The following is a 22,617-nucleotide window of genomic DNA, read 5'->3' as shown; positions in this document are numbered from 1 at the left end:
ACATGCTGGCGTAGATGACACTGTGCCCAGTCCTTTTATGAGTTTTGGGGTCATCTCTCATAGCTGAAGTGTGCGCAAGACCAAGTTCTCCCCATTTCACTTTTTACTAAAGGATTCTACCTGTCCCCCTCTGTCTCCAAAATGGCTTCGCAAGAAACACAGACCCACTAGCCCGCTAACCGCCTTTCAAACCATGTGTAAAATCCAGGCTCTGGGGGTCAGATTTGGATTGTATCTCGAGCAAAGCTCGGAGACCCGGTTCAGCATCCTGGGGGAGCCCAATCAATTCGATTCCCTGAATCAGCACCCTTAAAATACTTTTCCTGCCCCCCCCTTCCCCTGCAAATAGAGAAGACTACGTTTTACAATAAGTTGCAGTGTTTCTCAACCGTGGGAACTTGAAGATGGGTAGACTTCCACTCCCAGAATTCCCCAGCCAGCGTGCTTTAAGATGGATGGACTTCCACTCCCAGAATTCCCCAGCCAGCATGCTTTAAGATGGGTGGACTTCCACTCCCAGAATTCCCCAGCCAGCATGCTTTAAGATGGGTGGACGTCCACTCCCAGAATTCCCCAGCCAGCATGCTTTAAGATGGGTGGACTTCCACTCCCAGAATTCCCCAGCCAGCGTGCTTTTAAGATGGATGGACTTCAACTCCCAGAATTCCCCAGCCAGCGTGCTTTTAAGATGGATGGACTTCAACTCCCAGAATTCCCCAGCCAGCATGCTTTAAGATGGATGGACTTCAACTCCCAGAATTCCCCAGCCAGCATGCTTTAAGATGGGTGGACTTCAACTCCCAGAATTCCCCAGCCAGCATGCTTTAAGATGGGTGGACTTCAACTCCCAGAATTCCCCAGCCAGCGTGCTTTAAGATGGGTGGACGTCCACTCCCAGAATCCCCCAGCCAGCATGCTTTAAGATGGGTGGACTTCAACTCCCAGAATTCCCCAGCCAGCATGCTTTAAGATGGGTGGACTTCAACTCCCAGAATTCCCCAGCCAGCATGCTTTAAGATGGGTGGACTTCAACTCCCAGAATTCCCCAGCCAGCATGCTTTAAGATAGTAGACTTCAATTCTCATAATTCCTCAGCCAGCATGCTTTAAGATGGGTAGGCTTCAACTCCCAGAATTCCCCAGCCAGCATGCTTTAAGATGGGTGGACTTCAACTCCCAGAATTCCCCAGCCAGCATGCTTTAAGATGGGTGGACTTCCACTCCCAGAATTCCCCAGCCAGCCTGCTTTAAAATGGGTGGACTTCCACTCCCAGAATTCCCCAGCCAGCATGCTTTAAGATGGGTGGACTTCCACTCCCAGAATTCCCCAGCCAGCATGCTTTAAGATGGGTGGACTTCCACTCCCAGAATTCCCCAGCCAGCATGCTTTAAGATGGGTGAGCTTCAACTCCCAGAATTCCCCAGCCAGCCTGCTTTAAGATGGGTGGGCTTCCACTCCCAGAATTCCCCAGCCAGAGTGCTTTAAGATGGTTGGACTTCCACTCCCAGAATTCCCCAGCCAGAGTGCTTTAAGATGGGTGGACTTCCACTCCCAGAATTCCCCAGCCAGCGTGCTTTTAAGATGGATGGACTTCAACTCCCAGAATTCCCCAGCCAGCGTGCTTTTAAGATGGGTGGACTTCAACTCCCAGAATTCCCCAGCCAGCCATGCTTTAAGATGGGTGGACTTCCACTCCCAGAATTCCCCAGCCAGCGGGCTTTAAGATGGGTGGACTTCCACTCCCAGAATTCCCCAGCCAGCGGGCTTTAAGATGGGTGGACTTCCACTCCCAGAATTCCCCAGCCAGCCATGCTTTAAGATGGGTGGACTTCCACTCCTAGAATTCCCCAGCCAGCATGCTTTAAGATGGGTGGACTTCCACTCCCAGAATTCCCCAGCCAGAGTGCTTTAAGATGGATGGACTTCAATTCCCAGAATTCCCCAGCCAGCTTGCTTTAAGATGGTTGGACTTCCACTCCCAGAATTCCCCAGCCAGAGTGCTTTAAGAAGGGTGGACTTCAACTCCCAGAGTTCCCCAGCCAGCCTGCTTTAAGATGGGTGGATTTCCACTCCCAGAATTCCCCAGCCAGCGGGCTTTAAGAAGGGTGGACTTCCATTCCCATAATTCCCTTGACAGCATGGCTTGAGAAGAGTGAACTCCAATTCCCAGAATTCCCCAGCCAGCGTCCTTTACGATGGGTGGACTTCAAGCTCCTACGGTTGAGAAACACAGCAAACCGGATAATAATGCTAGCGTCTTCTTGAAGGGTTTAGTTTGCAGCAATCTTCTCAGCTTTAGCCATCTTTAAACAATTATTTCGATGGCTCAACTCGCTTCCCCCGCTCTTTCAAGCCTTTCTACGCTTGGTGGAAGAAAGGAAGAGATTCATTTCCTCACTCAAAGTGGGCAGGGGTCTGCAGAGTGGAAGCGGAGTGGAAATGCCCAATTTACCCCGGTTTTTAAAAAGAGTTTCCTGCTGCTTGCCCCGTCTGGATGGCCTCTGGGTACCCCTGTTCCTTTTCCCCCCCACCGCCCCCCCACCCCCCCAAAGCCAAATCTTCCCCCACCCAAAAAAACCTTCCCCTTGCAAAAAAAAAAAAAAAAGAGCACCTGGAAAGCGTTTGGACAGAGACGACATTCTGGGGTTAAAACAAGGCACCACGAGGAAATTACAGCCGGCCCGCACCAAAGGGGTGGTAGTGGTGGAGGACCGATCCGGCCATTTTTAAATAGCGTCTTAAGAGATGGAGAAAGGGGTGAGAAATGACCCCCCTCCCACCCACTCCCTGGGCTTCGGCTTTAGATAGGCTCAGGTTTCAGTTTGTCGGCCAGAAAGTCATTCACGAAAGTTTCCACAATCGGTGGCGTGATCTCTTCGACATCCATGACGTATTTAGCACGGGCTGACATGTCCAAGATGGTGAGGAGAGGGGCGGCTTCGGGCAGATTGGTGTAATCCCGAAGAGAGTCGGTCATGTCATCCTGGAAAAAAACAGGAAAAAAACAAGACAAAAGTGAATAAATGTCATTAAAATTGGTTTGGGGGCGTTAATGCCAAAGTCGAAAATCAAAAAACGCGGTTCCGATTTATGGCTCAAGGCTGTCCTCCACTTACGACGACCACAACGGAGCCCAAATTTCTGTTGCTAAGTGAGGCATTTGTGAAGTGAGCCTTGCCCCATTTTGCAACTTTTCTTGCCACGGTTGTTAAGTGAGTCGCCACCGTTCTTTTTTATTATTATTATTAAAGTTTTATTTTCTTTTAATACAAACATTTCCTCTTTCATTAAATGATGTGTGTCGCCCGAGTATGATTTTTTTAGCGTCTTTAACAGTTAAACTTTACCATCATATTCATTATTTATATCTGTTCTTATATTAATACTAATACTTAACATACCATTTTTCGTAACATTTCTCTTCTTAAGTTATTTAACTTTATAACAGGGGTCTCCAACCTTGGCCCCTTTAAGACTTGTGGACTTCAACTCCCAGAGTCCCTCAGCCAGCAAACTCCCGTATATTATAATAGTCAGATTCTCCCTTTCCTGTAATTGCAAGTGTTAAATCTATTCATTTCTGCACATTCTAATATTTTCTTAATCGCATTTTCAGCCGTAGGAAATCTCTTCGCTTTTCCAATTTGGAGCAAATACAATTCTAGCTGCAGTTATTACGTGAATAATCAAATATACATTTTCTTCACTGTAAGCGTCTGGTAAAATCCCCAAACAGGAATAATTCAGGTTTTAATAGAATAGAATAGAATAGAATAGAATAGAATAGAATAGAATAGAATAGAATAGAATAGAATAGAATTTTATTGGCCAAGTGTGATTGGACACACAAGGAATTTGTCTTGGTGCAGATGCTCTCAGTGTACATAAAAGAAAAGATACGTTCATCAAGGTACAACATTTACAACACAATTGATGATCAATATATCAATATAAATCATAAGGATTGCCAGCAACAAGTTATAGTCATACAGTCATAAGTGGAAAGAGATTGGTGATGGGAACTATGAGAAGATTAATAGTAGTGCAGATTCAGTAAATAGTCTGACAGTGTTGAGGGAATTATTTGTTTAGCAGAGTGATGGCCTTCGGGAAAAAACTGTTCTTGTGTCTAGTTGTTCTGGTGTGCAGTGCTCTATAGCGTCGTTTTGAGGGTAGGAGTTGAAACAGTTTATGTCCAGGATGCGAGGGATCTGCAAATATTTTCACGGCCCTCTTCTTGATTCGTGCAGTATACAGATCCTCAATGGAAGGCAAGTTGGTAGCAATACGTTGTTGCGTCGTCTTCACATACGAATTTTTTGCCCAATACCTTTTTTGCTTCTACACATGTCCACCACATATGATAATAAGATCCTGATGTCTGGTGACATTTCTAATATTTAGTTGATTTGTCTTTAAACATTTGTCTAAAAACATTTTTTCGGGAGTCACCACCGTTCTTAAGCTAGTCACACGGTTGTTAAATGAATCTTGCTTGGGGAATCTGGAAAGGGGATCAGGGGATCACCCGCTGGACACGGCGACCATCTTAAATGTAAGTCATGTTGCCAAGCATCTGGACGTAAATTACGTGACCGTCGTTAAGTGTGAAAAACAGTCATGAGTCAGTTGTTCCCGGTACCGTTGTAAATTGGAACGGTCACTAAACTGTTGTAAGTCGAGAACTACCTGTAGGGGAGTCCTTCACTTACAACCATTCATTTAGTGACCGTTGAGAAGTTACAACTGCACTGAAAAATTGACTTATGAGCGTTTTTCAGACTTATGACCGTCGTAGCATCCCCGGGGTCACGGGCTCTACATTGGGATGCTTGACAAGGGGGTTTGTATTTATGACGGTCGCAGTGTCTGGGGGGGTCATGTGATCCTGTTTGGCGACCAGCAAAGTCAATGGGGAAGCCAGATTCACTTAACAACCGTCTTCCTAACTTAACAATGGCGGTGTCTCACTTAACAACCGTGGCAAGAAAGCTCACAAAATGGGGCAAAACTCACTTACGGTAATTACTGTCTCGCTTAGAAACAGAAATTTTGGGCTCCATTGCAGTCATAAGTTGAGGACTATTTGTAACTTCAGATGTATTTTACTACCCCAAATCCAGTTGATTTTTTTCTACAAGTCTGCAGAAATCTCGAGAATTTGAACAGGAGATAAAAAAGTCTAATATCTATCTATCTATCTATCTATCTATCTATCTACCTATCTATCTATCTATCTATCATTTTTCTTTATCGTTCTCTCTCATCTCTCTCTCTCATCTATCTATCTATCTATCTATCTATCTATCTATCTATCTATCTATCTATCTATCTATCTATCATCTCTATCACTCTATATCTATCTTTCATATCCATCATCTATCATCTATATTAGATCTATCTATCTATCTATCTATCTATCTATCTATCTATCTATCTATCTATCTATCTATCATCTATCATCTATCTATCTATCATTATCTTTTTCTTTCTATCTCTATCTCTTTCTATCTATCTATCCATCCATCCATCTGTATCTATCATCTTTCTTTATCATCTATCTGTATCTATCAACTATCTATCATCTCTCTCTTATCTCTCTCATCTATCGTATCTATCTATCTTTTATCTCTATCGTCTATATTAGCTCTCTCTCATCTCTTTCTTTCTTTCTTTCTTTCTTTCTTTCTTTCTTTCTTTCTTTCTTTCTTTCTTTCTATTAGCTATCTCTACCTATCCATCCATCCATCCATCCATCCATCCATCCATCCATCCATCCATCCATCCATCTATCTATCTATCTATCTATCTATCTATCTATCTATCTATCTATCTATCTATCTATCTATCATCTCTATCACTCTATATCTATCTCCTCCATCATCTATCATCTATAAGCTCTATCTATCTATCTATCTATCTATCTATCTATCTATCTATCTATCTATCTATCTATCTATCTATCTATCTATCATTATCTTTTTCTTTCTATCTCTATCTCTTTCTATCTATCTATCCATCCATCCATCCATCCATCCATCCATCCATCTGTATCTATCTATCATCTTTATCATCTATCTGTATCTATCAACTATCTATCATCTCTCTCTTATCTCTCTCATCTCTTATCTCTCTCATCTCATCTCATCTCATCTCTCTTTCTTTCTTTCTTTCTTTCTTTCTTTCTTTCTTTCTTTCTTTCTTTCTTTCTTTCTTTCTTTTTCTTTCTTTCTATTAGCTATCTCTACCTATCCATCCATCCATCCATCCATCCATCCATCCATCCATCCATCCATCCATCCATCTATCTATCTATCTATCTATCTATCTATCTATCTATCTATCTATCTATCTATCTATCTATCTATCATCATCATTTTGGTAGATTGCATCCTCTCCGGATGAGGTTACAATGCTGATCTGAACAGCCAAAATTTCCACGCAGGCAGAGGACGATGGGTTGAAGACCTCCGCCGTCAAAACAGACCAAGAGATTTCCTAAGAGTTCCTAAAGCTGAAAATTTCTTGCAGTCTCAAAACCCTGGGATTAAATTGCATCATCTCCAGCCACGAGGCAGTCTCTCCTAACCACATTGTAGCCTTCCTTAATTCTGGATTTTCCTGCTTGCAAGCATTTCTCAATATCCGATTTATTCAAAGCTGAAATTCTTTGCTTTAATATCTTTCTTGCCGGGGGGGGGGGGATTTCAAGTCGTCTTCTGCCTGTTTTATTCCAGGTCTCCTGTTTATACTTTGCTTCTCGAAGGCTTGAGGAAGCAATATTTTGTACATTTTTGGAGCGTACAATTCAATCTTTTTTTCCCCTGCTTCTAAAGTTTGCCTTCTTTAACAGCACTTTCCATTCCTCTCAATTTTATCCCACAAATTACAAATTTCGGAAAAAGACTAAACTGTACAGTGAACAACTGAGCCAAAATTGCATAATTCTCTTTAGAGCAGTGTTTTGTCAAACCTGGCAAATTTAAAATGGGTGGAACTCCCAGAATTCCCCAGCCAGCATGGTAACTGGGAAATTCTGGGAGTTGAAGTTCACTCATCTTAAAGCATGCTGGCTGGGGAATTCTGGGAGTGGAAGTCCACCCCCCTTAAAGCATGCTGGCTAGGGAATTCTGGGAGTTGAAGTCCCCTCATCTTAAAGCATTCTGGCTGGGGAATTCTGGGAGTGGAAGTCCCCTCATCTTCAAGCATTCTGGCTGGGGAATTCTGGGAATTGAAGTCCCCCCATCTTCAAGCATTCTGGCTGGGGAATTCTGGGAGTGGAGGTCCCCCCATCTTCAAGCATGCTGGCTGGGGAATTCTGGGAGTTGGAATCCAGAAATCTTAAAACTGGCCAACACTGAGAAACTCTGCTCCAGAATCTGCTATGTATACTCTGCAGTCCCCTTCCCACATTATACAACACCCTTCTGAGGTACGTCCAGTGGTGGGATTCAAGTAATTTAACAACCGGTTCTCTGCCCCCAATGATTTCTTCCAACAACCAGTTTGCCAAACTACACAAAAAATTAACAACCGGTTCTCCCGAAGTGGTACGAACTGGCTGAATCCCACCACTGGGTACGTCTCTACCCTCATCCTTTCCTGCCGGCCGTTGACGTGATGTCCCAGTGTCTGGAAGCTGTGCGAGTCTTGGGGGCGAATCATTGGCCCCCCGGGGGAGGGTTCGAAACTTAGGCGTTCTCCTGGACGATCGGCTGTCCTTAGAAGAACATTTGACGGCTGTCGTCAGGGGAGCTTTTTATCAGGTCCGCCTGATTCGACCGGGATTCCCTTCGCACAGTCACTCATGCCCTTGTCACTTCCCGCCTGGACTACTGCAACGCTCTCTACATGGGGCTCCCCTTGAAGAGCACCAGGAGGTTCCAACTGGTCCAGAATGCGGCTGCGCGGGTAATAGAAGGGGCACCGCGATGCTCCCATATAACACCGCTCCTACGCAGCCTGCACTGGTTGCCGGTGGTCTTCCGGGTGCAATTCAAGGTACTGGTTACCACCTTTAAAGCGCTCCATGGCACAGGACCGGGTTACCTTCGGGACCGCCTACTGCCGCCTACAGCCTCCCATCGACCTGTGCGCTCCCATAGGGAGGGCCTCCTCAGGGTGCCGTCAGTCAAACAATGTCGACTGGCGGCCCCCAGGGGGAGGGCCTTTTCTGTGGGGGCTCCAGCCCTATGGAACGAGTTGCCTCCGGGGCTGCGTCAACTCCCCGACCTCCAGTCTTTTAAACGTGAGCTCAAGACTTTTCTATTCCACCGTGTAGGGCTAGCTTGAGGGGAATTTTAAGAGGGGTTTTAGGATTGTTTATTTTAGTGTTAATTTTAAATTTGGCCAGTTTATAATTAATTTTTAATACGTTTTTAAGCTTATTTATGTATTAGTTGTTTTTATTTGGCTGTTCACCGCCCTGAGTCCTTCGGGAGAAGGGCGGTATAAAAATCTAATTAAATAAATAAATAAAATTAAATAAATAAGGTTGGTCACAATATTCTCTCCTTGGCAGGTTGGCATCCGCCAAAGAAGGGGCCCTTTTTTTCATCCCCCCCCCCATGTCCCTGGAATACCTTTTAATTATCCCTGTCAGTGCCAAAATTGAGGAAAAGCCCTTCAGGGCCCTTTTTTTTCCGCCTTGACGTTTGTTAAGGCAAATTGTTAAAATACTTTGGACCCGCGTCTTCCTTTTTAATAGCATCCGTGGCCTTCCATAATTTGCTTTCTGGTGGCCCTGCTCTCCGCAGCCAGCTTTATTTTTTTTTTCCCCCATCCCCCGCGAAAAAAAAGACGAGACCAGAATTATATTTAAGTCAGCGAAAATTAATCTCGCCCCAGCACTGGCTTCATTCTACGGCTTTTTTTTCTTTTTCCCCGGATACTCCCCCAATTGCAAAAAAATAAATAAATAAATAAAAGGACTTGCTGGATAGAATTTATGGCTGAATTTATTATCTCTCCCAGCTTTGTGTGGTTCTTCTTGGTCCTGCCGCGGTCTACCCACCCACCCACCCACCTGCTTCCATCTTGCTATCCTGCCGTCCGCAAAATGGCGGGGGTGTGTGTAACTCCCGAATGCCGAAGACCACAAGAAGGAGGGGCAGGGCTATTGTCGAAGAGGTGTGCATACGGGTGTGTGTGTCTGTCTGTCTGAAAACTCGCATGCTGTTATTGTTCTCCCTGCCCCACCCTTCCCTGCAATGCACCCGAAACCCCAGCCCGGAGACCCAACACGATGCACCTTGAGCTAAATTGGCAAAAAAAAATCCAGAAATCAGTGCCGCGATTAAACACACACACCCTCCTTCGGCTAGGAGGGGAAAAAAACTGGAATTTTTGGTGTAATTTCCACCCCCACAGCAAGGGATTTCCCTGCCCTGTCATTGTGTCGGTTCCTAAGACTCATTTTGTGTGTATGTGTGTGTGTGTTGCTGGTTTTCTAGCAAACAGGTGTTTTCCTTGCTCCAAAACAGGTCTCCTTAATTTTTTCGGCTGTTTTGTTTCTCCATGTCGAGACCCTCTTTGCAAAGACTAACCTAGACGGGGTGGGTTGGGGTGGGTGGGTAAGAGGAGCCAGCCTCCCCCCGCCCCTTACCCTGCATCTATCCCCATGGTGGCCTCTTCCTCGTGACCCCCCACCCCACCCCACCCAGCCGCAGCCCCCTTCCCCTCGCGGGGCCGTTCGCGAACGCCGAAACGTGGCGTCCGATGAATGGGTCATTCAGAGAGCTGTCAGCTGAGCCGGCGAGCAGATGGCACGGCGAATGAATGAAGTTGTTGTGCGGTTGGCGCAGCCCCGGTCAGGGAGTGGGGTCGGAGGAGGGAGAGGGGCGTGGGGATTGGGGGCTGCGGGGAGGGGTGGCAAGGAGGGGGGGGGAGGCAGAGGGTCTTTTGTTTTTAGGGTTCATTGGGACACATTCAGTGATCTGCGGAGGCGTGCAAGGGCAGAGTGGGTGGGCGTGTGTCTCCTGTGCTTTTGGAGGTGGGTGGGTGGGGGGTGGAGAAGGACAGAGGGGTGAGAGATAAGGTTGGTGGTCCCGGGGAGGGTGATGGGCTCAAGTGCCCTTGCTTAACTGAAGGTGGAAGCCACAGAACAGAGAAACGCAGGGACATCAGCCTGGCAGCCAAATGTCGATCAGATCCTGCTCTGCAGGAAGTCTTCGACTTACGACAGTTCACTGAGTTAGTTCGGAGTTAGAACGGCGCTGAAAAAAAGTGACTTACGACCGTAAAACAAAAACCAAGTTAGTAGTAATAATAACAATCCAGGGAGATTCCAAAGATCTTGGGAAATAGTCCTGCCTCTGCTGGGCCAGGATTCAGCGAGTCCTTTGCTGCAGCATCCAGGAAAGGAGGAGAAAGAAGCCAGGAAGACGGCAACCAGCCTGGCTTCCGGTGGCTCAGCCCCATGGGTTTCAGATTCGTATGTGGAAGGTGCTGCGAGGGAAATGGGAGGGGAAGAAGGAAGCAGGAGGAGGGAGGGAGGGAAGGAAGGAAGAATGTCAAACAGGAAGGAAAGAAGGAAGAAGGGAGGGAGAGAGGGAGGGAAGGAGAAAGAAAGAAGGAAGAAGGGAGGGAAGGAAAGAAGAAAGGAAGGAGGGAGGGAGGAAGGCGTGGAGAAAGGGAAGGAAGGAGGAAGGGCGGGAAGGAGAAGGAAGGAAGGAAGGAAGGAAGGAAGGAAGGAAGGAGAGAGAGGGCCGTTGCGGGCATCCCCAAGGGCCACGTGATCAAAACTCGGAGGCTCGGCAACTGTCATGGACTTACGACGGTTGCAGCGTTCTCAAAGTCATGCGATCTTCCCCTCCCGCCCCCCTCCCGCCCTTTTGCGACCGTCGGACGAGCAAAGCAGTCAATGGGGAACCTTGATTCACTTAACAACCGTGTAACTCACTTAACAACAGAACGGATTTGCTTGAGAACTACGGCGAGAAAATGTCGCTGAACAAAGGTTTCATTTAGCGACAGAAATGTGGGGCTCGATCGTGGCCGTCGGTCGAGGACTACCTGTAACGAGGCTGTTGCTGAGGCTTCCCAGGTCAGGGGACTCCAACCTTGGTCCCTTTAAGACTTGTGGACTTCAACTCCCAGAGTCCCTCAGCCAGCAAAGCTGGCTGAGGAATTCTGGGAGTTGAAGTCCACAAGTCTTAAAGGGACCAAGGTTGGAAACCAGGTTGTGAAAACCAGGCTAAGGCAGGCCCGATGGATCTAGTCACCCGTCTGAAGCACAGCTGCCCGTAAACCACGAATGTCGGCTAGTTTTCCCCTTCCCGCTCCCTTCTGTATCCCGTACCTCTCCGGCCACGAAAAACAGCAGTGGCGTCTCTTCATCTTTGGCTTTGTATTGGGCGATGATCTTCTCGGCAATCGGCTGGATCAGCTGCTTGGCCGCTTCGGATTCTCCGTCGTCGTCGGAATCTGAAACACGGCAACGCAGGAGGAGGAATGAGGATCACATTCCCAAAGGGGGTTTACAGACAGAAAAAAGGAGGAAGGGAAAGTGAGAGGCAGAGAGAAGAGAGAGAGACGAGAGAGAAAAAGGAGAGAGGAGAGACAGAAAAAGAGGAGAGAGAGGAGAGAAGACAGAGAAGAAACAGAGACAGAAAGAGAGAGAGGATAGAGAAAGAGACAGAGAGAGAAGACAGACAGAGAGAGAAGATAGACAGAGAGAGAGAGCAGAAAGAGGGAGAGAGAGAAAGGAAGGGGGAGAGAGAGAGAAGAGAGAGAGAAAAGAGAGAGGGAGAAAGAGAAAGAAAGGGGGGAGAGAGACAGACAGAGAAGAGAGCGAGAAAAGAGAGAGCAGAAAGAGGGAGAGAGAGAAAGGAGGGGAGAGAGAGACACAGAGAAGAGAGAGAGCAGAAGGAGGGAGTGAGAAAAAGGAGGGGGAGACAGAGAGACGACAGAAGAGAGAGCAGAAAGAGAGAGAGACAGAGAGAAGAAAGAGAGAAAAGAGAGCAGAAAGAGGGAGAGAGAGGAGGGAGGAGACAGAGAGAGACGACAGAAGAGAGAGAGAAAAGAGAGAGACAGAGAGCGGAAAGAGGGAGAGAGAGACAGACTTAGAGAAGAGAGCGAGAAAACAGAAAGAGGGAGAGAGAGAAAGGAGGGGAGACAGACACAGAGAGAGAGAGAGAAAGAGAGAGAGCAGAAGGGGAGAGAGAGAAAGGAGGAGGAGACAGAGAGACAGAAGGGGAGAGAAAAGAGAGAGACAGAGAACAGAAAGGGAGAGAGAGGAGAGAGAGACAGACTTAGAGAAGAGAGCGAGAAAAGAGAGAGCAGAAAGAGAGAGAGGAGAGAGAGAGAAAGGAGGAAGAGACAGAGAGAAGAGAGAGAAAGAGAGCAGAAGAGAGAGCAGAAAGAGAGAGAGAGAGAAAGGGGAGACAGAGAGAGATGAAGAGAGAGAGCAGAAAGAGGGAGAGAAAGAGAGAGAGAAGAAAGAGAGAAAAGAGAGCAGAAAGAGGGAGAGAAAGGGGAGAAAGAGACAGAGAGAAGAAAGAGAGAGAGCAGAAGAGGAGAGAGAAAGGAGGAGACAGAGAGACAACAGAGAGAGAGAGCAGAAAGAGGGAGAGAAAGACAGAGAGAAGAAAGAGAGAAAAGAGAGCAGAAAGAGGGAGAGAAAAGAAAGAGAGCAGAAGGAGGAAGAGAGAGAAAGGGGGGAGAAAGAGACAGCGAGAAGAAAGAGAAAGAGAGAGCAGAAAGAGGGAGAGAGAGAAAGGAGGGGGGAGACAGAGAGAGACAACAGAAGAGAGAGAGAGAAAAGAGAGAGACCAGAAAGAGGGAGAGAAAGTAAGGAGGGGGGGAGAGAGAGACAGAGAAGAGAGAAAGAAGAGACAGCCGAAAGAGGGAAAGAGAGAAAAGAGAGAGAGAAAGAGAGAAGAGAGAAAGAGACAGAAACAGAGAGAAAGCGAGACAGCGAGAGAGAGAAGAGCACAGGGGGTAGAGGGTTACAACACCTGTACAAACACCTTACAAACAGTCCTCAAGTTATGACCACCATGCAAACTGGCAATTATGGCTGCAAAGTGAACCAGTACGTAACTGGATCCATTTTTATACCTTTTTTTTGCACTCAGTGCGTAAAGCGAATGCCGCAGTCGTTAAGTGAATCCATTGTTCGTTACGGGTCAGTTTTCACCAGAACTGGAAGTAAACGCCAAGTTTTTGTCGTAAGTTGTGGTCATATGACTGCGGGCCAGTTACAGAACCCGCAAAATGTAGTCATGTGACCACAGAGGTGAAAGGTGACTTCCAAAGTTCAAATCTGAATTGAACATCCCTGGGGTGGGGTGGGGTGGGGGGGAAGAGTCCATCCGAACTTTGAACTGTTGCTAAGCGACTGGTTATAAGCCGAAGGCCTACATGTGGAATCATTTCCTCTCCATTTTAGGGTGACTGCTGAAAATGGCAGAATACACGTTTCAAGTTTCTAGTCCTCATTCTTCAAGAGCTGCCTCTTTTCTGCTTCTGCTTGCATTCCTAGATTTTTTGTGTGTGTGAGGCCTTTGTTCCCTTTATTTTAAGCATTTCTCTCCATATTTTCCTCCTCCTCCTCCTCCTCCTCCTCCTCTCCACAAACCCCTCTCCCTTCTAACCCTGATGATGTTCCCTAGTTGGGTCTGCAAAAAAAACAACCAGGTTCAGAAAGTTCTAAACTCCAACTCCAAATCTCAAGAGCAAATGTTCAGTCTTACATATTGGAAAAAAGAACCCAAACACTAAGTACAAACTCGATGGACATTACCTTACAGACGACCCCCATCCCGTTAAAGACCTTGGAGTTTTCATGTCAAATGATCTAAGTGCCAAAGCCCACTGCAACTACATCGCAAAAAAGGCTTTAAGAGTTGTAAACCTAATCTTGCGTAGCTTCTTCTCCAGAAACACTACACTACTAACTAGAGCTTATAAAACATTTGCTAGACCAATTCTTGAATACAGCTCACCTGTCTGGAACCCATATCACATCTCTGACATTAATACAATTGAACGTGTCCATAAATATTTTACAAGAAGAGTTCTCCGCTCCTCTGTAAATAACAAAATACCTTATTCCACCAGACTAGAAATCCTGGGGTTAGAAAATTTAGAACTCCGCCGACTCCAACAAGACCTGAGTTTAACACACAGAATCATCTATTGCAATGTCCTTCCTGTTGAAGACTACTTCAGCTTCAATTGCAACAATACAAGAGCAAACAATAGATTCAAACTTAATGTTAACCCCTTCACTCTTGATTGCAGAAAATATGACTTTTGTAACAGAGTTGTTAACGCTTGGAACTCACTACCTGACTCTGTGGCCTCTTCCCATAATCCCAAAATCTTCAACCAAAAACTTTCTACTATTGACCTCACCCCATTCCTAAGAGGACCATAAGGGGCGTGCATAAGAGCACAAAAGTGCTTACCGTTCTTGTCCTAATGTTTCCTTTCGTTATATCAAATTAATACAATTATTACATACTTTTGCTCATATATATATAGGAAGAAACAGCTGCAATCACACATTGCTCTCAGAAGCACGAAGCTGAAGCCTGAAGATGACGAATGAGACTTTGTTGAAACGTCGCCAAGACAAGGGCGGGATATAAATGTAAATAAATAAATAAATATATGCTTATATGATATTTTGCTGATTTATGTTGATGCTTGTGTATACTGTTGTGACAAAAAAAAAAGAGAGCACCAAGGACCCCCACAGTCCTCCTCCTCCTCTCTGCAAACCCCACTCTTCTAGTATTGATGATATTACCTAGTTGGGTCATGAAACGTCTGCAAGAAAACAACCAGGTTTTATTTATTTTATAGAATAGAATAGAATAGAATAGAATTTTATTGGCCAAGTGTGATTGGACACACAAGGAATTTGTCTTGGTGCATATGCTCTCAGTGTACATAAAAGAAAAGATACGTTCATCAAGGTACAACATTTACAACACAATTGATGGTCAATATATCAATATAAATCATAAGGATTGCCAGCAACAAGTTATAGTCATACAGTCATAAGTGGGAAGAGATTGGTGATGAGAAGATCAATAGTAGTGCAGATTCAGTAAATAGTCTGACAGTGTTGAGGGAATTATTTGTTTAGCAGAGTGATGGCCTTCGGGAAAAAACTGTCCTTGTGTCTAGTTGTTCTGGTGTGCAGTGCTCTATAGCGTCGTTTTGAGGGTAGGAGTTGAAACAGTTTATGTCCAGGATGCGAGGGGTCTGTAAATTTATTTATTTATTATTTAGATTTTTATACCGCCCTTCTCCCGAAGGACTCAGCCAGATTAAAAACAGTACAATATACAAATTAAAACAAAAGTTAAAATAACCTATTCTATAAATGGCCGAAAATTTAAAACCGTCAAATTTGACCCATAAAATTCATAAAATACCCCAATTAAAATTATTAAAATTCAAAAAGTTTTAAAAAATTAAGCCAGTCCCGCTTGGTTCAGAGAGCACCAAGGACCCTCACAGTCTTCCTCCTCCTCCTCCCTTCGATGCTGCACCGGATGTAAGTGTGAAAGATGGTCATCAGTTCCGTTTTTTTGAGAGCCGTTGTAACTTTGAACGGTCCTTAAATGAATTGTTGTTAGTCGAAGACTATCTGCGGTCCACGAAAAGGCTGGGCGGATCAACAAAACCTCAGCAGGTTCAGAGAATTTTGGACATGTGGTGAGGGGGAGAGGCTGTGGGGAGGGGGGGGGAGAAGACTCCTGAAAACGCCCCCCCCCACGTCCCACTCCCCAAAATGAGCAATTTGGCCCAGTGTGATTTAAACCCCAGGAGAGAATCTGCTGAGGACAACAATTCGAATTCCTCCCAGCTTCTTTCGAGTGTTTGCATTCAGCGCGAAAACATTGTTAATGGGATTAATCCTGTCCCCCTCCTCAAAACCCCCAAAACCCCTTGGCTCAGATCCAGCTCTGAGTGGGTTTTTTGTTGTTGTTTTTTTGGGGCTGACCTCTCCTGTGGCTCCCACTGAGGGGGGCAAACATCAACGGGGTGAAACCGATTAACAAAGGGCCCCCCACCCACCCATGCGACCGCTCTGCAGAGGAAGAGACAGGCAGCGGGAACGGCCCCCAGCCTCAAAAAGGAGCCTTTGCAATGGAGGGAGGCCGTGGGGAGGGAGGAGAAAGAGGGGAGATAGGGAGGGGCAAGGTGGGGGGTCTTTTGCTCCCAGGATTTTTCACCTGGAGAACGCGGAGCCTAAGGATTTTTCAGGAGAGAACGCGGAGCCTAAGGCCAATATCGTTTTGTTTTGTTTTATTTGTTTTAGTTATTTTATTTTATTTTATTTTATTATTTTATTTTATATTTTATTTATTTTATTTTATTATTTATTTTAATTTTATTATTTTTAATTTTATTATTTTTTCTTTTCTTTCATTTCATTTTACTTTATTTTATTTTTCACTTTTACTTTTTTCATTATTTCATTATTTTAAATTTTATTTTATTATTTAATTCATCTTTTATGCTTTATTTTTTATTTTATTATTTCAATTGTTTTATTTTATTATTTTATTTCTATTTTGTTTTTTGTTTTATTTTTATTTTGTTATTTTATGCTATGTTTTGTTTCATTTTTGTTTTGTTTTGTTTTACTTTTTCATTTTATTCTATTCTATTTCTTACTTTGTTTTTATTTTTTTTACTTTATTGTTTTATTTTCCTTTATTTCTTATTTTGTTTTATTATTTTACTCTATTATTTTATTACTTTATTTTACCTTTTTTTCTTCTCCTTTCATTCTATTCTTTTATTTCTTTTTAAATTTTATTTCTTTTTCTTTCCTTTTACTTTCTTTCCTTTTATTGTTCTCTTTTTCTTTGATTGTGCCTTATTTCGTTTCGTTTTATTCTATTTTATTCTACATTTTTTTTAAAAAAAATTGTTATTTGATTTTATTTTTGGGTCGTCCCGGACTTACGACCACGGTTGAGCCCACCCAATATTTCCCTCGCTAAGCGAGACAAAAGTTGTCAGGTGAGTTTTGCCCCGTTTTACGCCCTTTCTCGCCACCGTTGTTAAGTGAATCTCTGCACTTGTTCAGTCAGCGACATGGCAGTTAAATGAATCTGGCTTCCCTGCCAACTTTGCTTGTCGGAAGGTCGCAAAAGGGGACGAGAAAGGGAAGGGATGCGGATTTTCAACGCGTCTGGCAAACTGCTAATTTTTCCTTTTGAAAAAAGCTGCTTCGAATTCAGGATGGCACCCTTAGCAGAGGTTGGCATCCAATGCGGGCTTTTTAATTCTATTTTATTATTATTATTATTATTTTCTAAACCAAAATTGAGATCATTTTTTATTCTATCTTTTTAAGAATAAGAATATTTATACATTCTTTTAATACTCTCTTTTTCTTCTTCTTTTCTTTCACCTCCTGCCTGAAGAGTCTGGGATGACCCAAAATAAAATCAAATAATAAAAATTCAAATGGAAGAGAAACAAACAAAGAAAAGAGTAGACGCAGATTCTAAAGATGGCCCTAAAGGAAAAGAGGAAATTGGCAATTTCTTTTTTTTTTTTGGTGGGGTGGGGTAGATGGGTGGGAGAAGATTTGTCCTTTGGAAAGCAATGGGTTTGGCCACATCTGGCTCCTCTGGATGTTCACATCTGGTCTAATCAGATCCCATCGTGTCAGCAGAGAGCCAAAAAAAAAAAGTATGCATTTTCACCCAAATGAAATATGTGACACATAATATATGTGGTTATATGCAGAATTCTGTATTTATCTGTATCTGTGTTTGTATTTATATTTATTTATTTAGTTAGTTAGTCATCTTTATGTAGTATATATTGAAGGTATATATTCTTTGAGAACTGTATGCAATGAAATTTCACTTAAATGTATGCTGATTACTGTACATTCAAAGTGACAGTAAAGTTATTATTCTATTCTAATTCTTATTGGTCTTCTATTTAAATCTTATTCTATTCTCTTCTATTTAAATCTTATTCTCTTCTCTTCTAATTCTTATTGCTATTCTATTCTTCTATTTAAATCTTATTCTCTTCTCTTCTAATTCTTATTGCTATTCTATTCTATTTTATTTAAATCTTATTCTATTCTATTTAAATCTTATTCTATTCTAATTCTTATTGCTCTTCTCTTCTCTTCTTATTGCTCTGCTATTCTATTCGTTCCTATTCTATTCGTTCCTATTCTATTCTGTTCTATTCTTCTATTTAAATCTTATTCTATTCTATTTTAATTCTTATTGCTACTCTATTCTCTTCTTCTATTTAATTCTTATTCTATTCTATTCTTATTGCTCTTCTCTTCTTCTATTTAAATCTTCTATTCTAATTCTTATTGCTCTTCTCTTCTATTCTTATTGCTCTGCTATTCTATTCCATTCTATTCCATTCCATTCTATTCATCTATTTAAATCTTTATTCTATTCTAATTCTTACTGCTCTTCTCTTCTATTCTTATTGCTCTGCTATTCTATTCCATTCTATTCCATTCCATTCTATTCGTCTATTTAAATTTTTATTCTATTCTATTCTTATTCTTATTGCTATTCTATTCTATTCTATACTATTCTATTCTTATTGATATTCTATTCCATTCCTATTCCTATTCCTATTCTATTTTCATATTCTGTTCTGCTCTATTCAAATGCTGCAAATCTCTGGACCGTTCGGACCGCCTTGCTAAATAAATAAGACTGAATTTCTGCCCCTCTGGCCAGACACAAAGAAGAGAGAGAAGCAACCCCCCCCCCCACTAGACTAACCATTCTCTCCCAGGGTTATCCATCACGGGTGGAGACAGCAGCCTCCCCCCCAACTCTCCATTAACACCCCCCTCCCCATAATGTGGGTCGCATGAAAATGTATTCCTCCCCACCCGGCAAGCCAGGGAAATGTGCTTATTGTGCGAATCCTCCCTTCTTAACTAGACAGCCAGGAGGGGTGGAGGGAAGACTTGATGGGGAGCAAAGGGGGGGGGGCTAGGTTATGAATTGTGTTTTTGGGGAGGGGGAGGTAAGGGGAGCCCCCAGGAGACGGGGGCAGGGAAATATCAGGCTAAATTCAAGATGGCCTCTTCCTTTTCCCCTTCTTTCTTCCTTCTTTCCTCCTTTCTTTTTATTTGTCTTCCCATCCATTTCTCCCTCTTTCTTCCTTTCCTTTCCCTTCTTCATTCTCCTAACTTTCCTTTTTTTCCTCCTTCCTCCTTTTCTTTTCTTTCCCTTTCCTTTCTTCTTTCTCCCTCTCGTTCTCTTTCCATCTTGTATTCCTTGTTCTTTTTTCCTTCTTTGGCTTTCTTCTCAGGCTCTTCCTTTCTTCTTCTTCCTGCTGTCCTTCTTTTTTCTCTCCTTTCTCCTGTTCTTTTTCCTCCCTCTCTCTTTTGTCTCGCTATCCTTCCTTCCTTCCTTCCTTCCTTCCTTCCTTCCTTCCTTCCTTCCATGGGAAGCCTCCCCCTTCCTTCCCTCCCTCCATGCCTCTTCCTATCTCCTCCTCCTTTCCTTCCCTCCTTTCTTCCTTAGATCCTTCCTTCCTTCTCTCCCTTCCTTTCTCTCCATTTCTCCCTCCCATCCATCCATCTTCTTTCCTTCCTTCTTTCCATCCCCCTTCCTGCTTTCTCCTCCTTTCCTTCCCTCTTTCTCCTTTCTTCTGATTCTTCTTCTCTCTTTCCTCTTCCCTCTTTCCTTTCCTTCCTCTCCCTCCCTCCCTCTTTCCCTTCCTTCCCTTCCTCCCATCATCCCCCTTCCTGCTATCTCCTCCTCCTTTCTTCCTTAGTCTTCCTTCCTTTCCTCTTCCCTATTTCCTTTCCTTCCTTCTCTCTCCTTTCTCTCCATTCCTCCCTTCCATCCATCCAGCCATCCTTTTTCATTCCTTCCCTTCCTTCCCTCTTCCTGCTTTCTCCTCCTTCTTTCCTTCCCTCCTTCGCCTCCTTTCTTCCTTAGATTCCTCTTCCCTCTTCCCTTCCTCTCCCTCCCTCTTTCCCTTCCCTTTTCCCTTCCTTCCTTTCCTCCCCACCATCCCCCTTCCTGCTATCTCCTTCTTTCTTTTCCTTCCCTTCCCTTCCCTTCTTCATCTAGTTATTCCCTTCCCTTTTTCCTTTCCTTTTCATCACCCTTTCCTTTCCTTTCCTTCCCTTTTCATCTAGTTACTCCTTCCTTTTCCTTCCTTTTCATCACCCTTCCTTCCTTCCTTCCTTTCCTTCCTTCCTCTCCACCATCCCCTTCCTGCTATCTCATTCTTTTCCTTTTCATCACCCTTTCCTTTCCTTTCCTTCCCTTTTTCCTTCCTTCCTTTCCTCTCCACCATCCCCCTTCCTGCTATCTCATTCTTTCCTTCCCTTCCCTTCCCTTCCCTTCCCTTCTTCATCTAGTTATTCCCTTCCCTTTTTCCTTCCTTCCTTTCCTTCCTTCCTTTCCTCCTTCCTCCTTCCTCTTTCCTTTCCTTTCCTTTCCTTTCCTTCCCTTCCCTTCCCTTCCCTTCCCTTCCCTTCCCTTCCCTTCCCTCTCTCTCTTCCTTTCTCTCTCCATCCCTCCCTCCCTCCACCACCTTTCCCAGAACTGGCTTACTTCTCCACTTCCCAAATAGCTTCCATTTAAACAAATGTCTATTTGTGTTCTGAACGCATTTGTCCCATGGGGTTGCTGCTAAACAGCGCACAAAATAATGACAATCCAGACAAAGGCAAAAACCATCCAAGGACTGGAAAGGCAGGTGCTAAAAAGTGCAGGGATTAAAATGGAAGCGGGGGAGGGAACGAGACACCTCCCCCACCCCAAATCTTTCGCTCCCAGCCTCAAATCTCCTCACCCCGCAAGCCCAGCCCTGGTCTTCCCAACAAAAAGACTGAATCGAAGATGGAAACCGGTATACAGTAGTCTTCGACGTACAACCGCTCACAAAGTTACGCTGGCACTGAAAAAAGCGATTTCGCGCCGTTCTTCTGACTGTGGCGACGTCCTGGTGGTCACGTGATCAAAATTCCGAGGTGGGGAAACTGGCATGTAACTTGTGACAGTTGTGTTGTGACTCGTCCTCCCTCCTCTCCTCAGCCGGGCCCCTCCCGTCTCCAACCGGACCGTTCATCTTCATTATCAGACTCGGAGTCTGATAATGAAGATGAACGGCCTGTCATGCCTCCAGCCCCCAGCCCTGGCCCCACGCCCGGAGAGGATTCCAGGAGTGAAAGGACAAGCCCGATAAACCTCACACATACAGCGTGTGTTCCTTTGGCTCAGCCTTCAGAGCAGGAAGCCAGCCACGGCCCTACTCCCTCTGACCCCTCCCTTTCCCAGAAGCTGACAGCAGATCCAGCTGAAGACAATTCAGAGTGGGAGGACCCTCGCTTCCGGAGATCTGAGAGGCAACGCCAGCAGAAGGAGGGGTGGGGCAGGCCTGGATAAATGCTGAGTCATGGAGCCACACCCCACAGCCTATATAAAGGACCTGCTTTTGGCATTCCAACCTTGAGTCAAGCAAAGTCTTATCTCATTTGCTGACATCGGACCCTATCGCTGAAGTCACAACTTGGACTCCTGCCTGCCCTGATAAACCTCGAAGGGACTTGGCAAGCTGCAGAGGCTTCATTGCCAAGTTTGTTACGGACTTCCTTGACTCGTTCGTCGGACTGGGAGTGGGACACGACAGGTTGAAGTATCCCCGGGGTCACGCGATTCCCCCCTTTGCGTCCTCCAGACAAAGTCAATGAGAAGCCAGGTTCACTTAACAACCGTGCTACTAACCGAACCACTGCAGGGATTTCACTTAACAACTGTAGCAAAAGAGGTCGTAAATGTGGGGAAAATTCACGTAACGACGCTCTCACCTTGCAAGGGATATTTTGGGCCCAATTGTGGATGGAGGTGGAGGCCTACCGGTATAGTACTTGGGGCAGGATTTACTATGAATGTCATATATTCTACATTTAGGCAAAGAAAACGAAATGCACAGGTACCGTATAGGTCAGGGGTCTCCAACTTTGGCAACTTTAAGCCTGGTGGACTTCAACTCCCAGAATCCCCCAGCCAGTTTTGCTTTGCTTTGCTGGCTGGGGGATTCTGGGAGTTGAAGCCCATCAGGCTTAAAGTTGCCAAGGTTGGAGACCCCTGGTATAGGTGGTGCCTGGCTCATTAGTAGCAACTGTGAGAGGGATTTTGGAGTCCCAGTGGACGATCACTTAAACATGAGTCATCCGTGTGCAGCAGCTGCCAAAAAAGCCAACACAGTTCTGGGCTGCATAAACAGAGGGATAGAATCAAGATCATGTGAAATATTAATACCACTTTATAATGCCTTGGTAAGGCCACACTTGGAATACTGCATTCAGTTTTGGTCGCCACGATGTAAAAAGGATGTTGAGACTCTAGAAAGAGTGCAGAGAAGAGCAACAAAGATGATGAGGGGACTGGAGACTAAAACATATGAAGAACGGTTGCAGGAACTGGGTATGTCTAGTTTAATGAAAAGAAGGACTAGGGGAGACATGATAGCAGTCTTCCAATCTCTCAGGGGTTGCCACAAAGAAGAAGGAGTCAAGCTATCCTCCAAAGCACCTGAGGGTAGAACAAGAAGCAATGGGTGGAAACTAATCAAGGAGAGAAGCAACTTAGAACTAAGGAGAAATTTCCTGACAGTGAGAACAAT

The 22,617-nt window shown here is 44.5% G+C and overlaps 1 protein-coding gene across 1 annotated transcript in view; it reads right to left on the bottom strand.

The window, feature by feature from the left end:
• Positions 1–2,569: 2,569 nt before the first annotated feature.
• The window catches only part of NXN (nucleoredoxin), a 102,203-nt gene continuing 82,155 nt past the window's right edge, over positions 2,570–22,617 (bottom strand). The window contains exons 7-8 of the mRNA XM_058164044.1: positions 11,300–11,424; positions 2,570–2,983 (exon numbers count right to left, since the gene is read on the bottom strand). Coding sequence (XP_058020027.1) covers positions 2,801–2,983; positions 11,300–11,424 — 308 coding nt within the window. The 3' untranslated portion in view covers positions 2,570–2,800. The remainder of the gene's footprint in view (positions 2,984–11,299; positions 11,425–22,617) is intronic.

The sequence above is a fragment of the Ahaetulla prasina genome, chromosome 1 (assembly GCF_028640845.1).
Source record: "Ahaetulla prasina isolate Xishuangbanna chromosome 1, ASM2864084v1, whole genome shotgun sequence".
In the NCBI taxonomy this organism is placed as follows: domain Eukaryota; kingdom Metazoa; phylum Chordata; class Lepidosauria; order Squamata; family Colubridae; genus Ahaetulla; species Ahaetulla prasina.
Note: the sequence above shows the minus strand (reverse complement) of the source record. Positions and strands in the feature narration are given on the sequence as shown.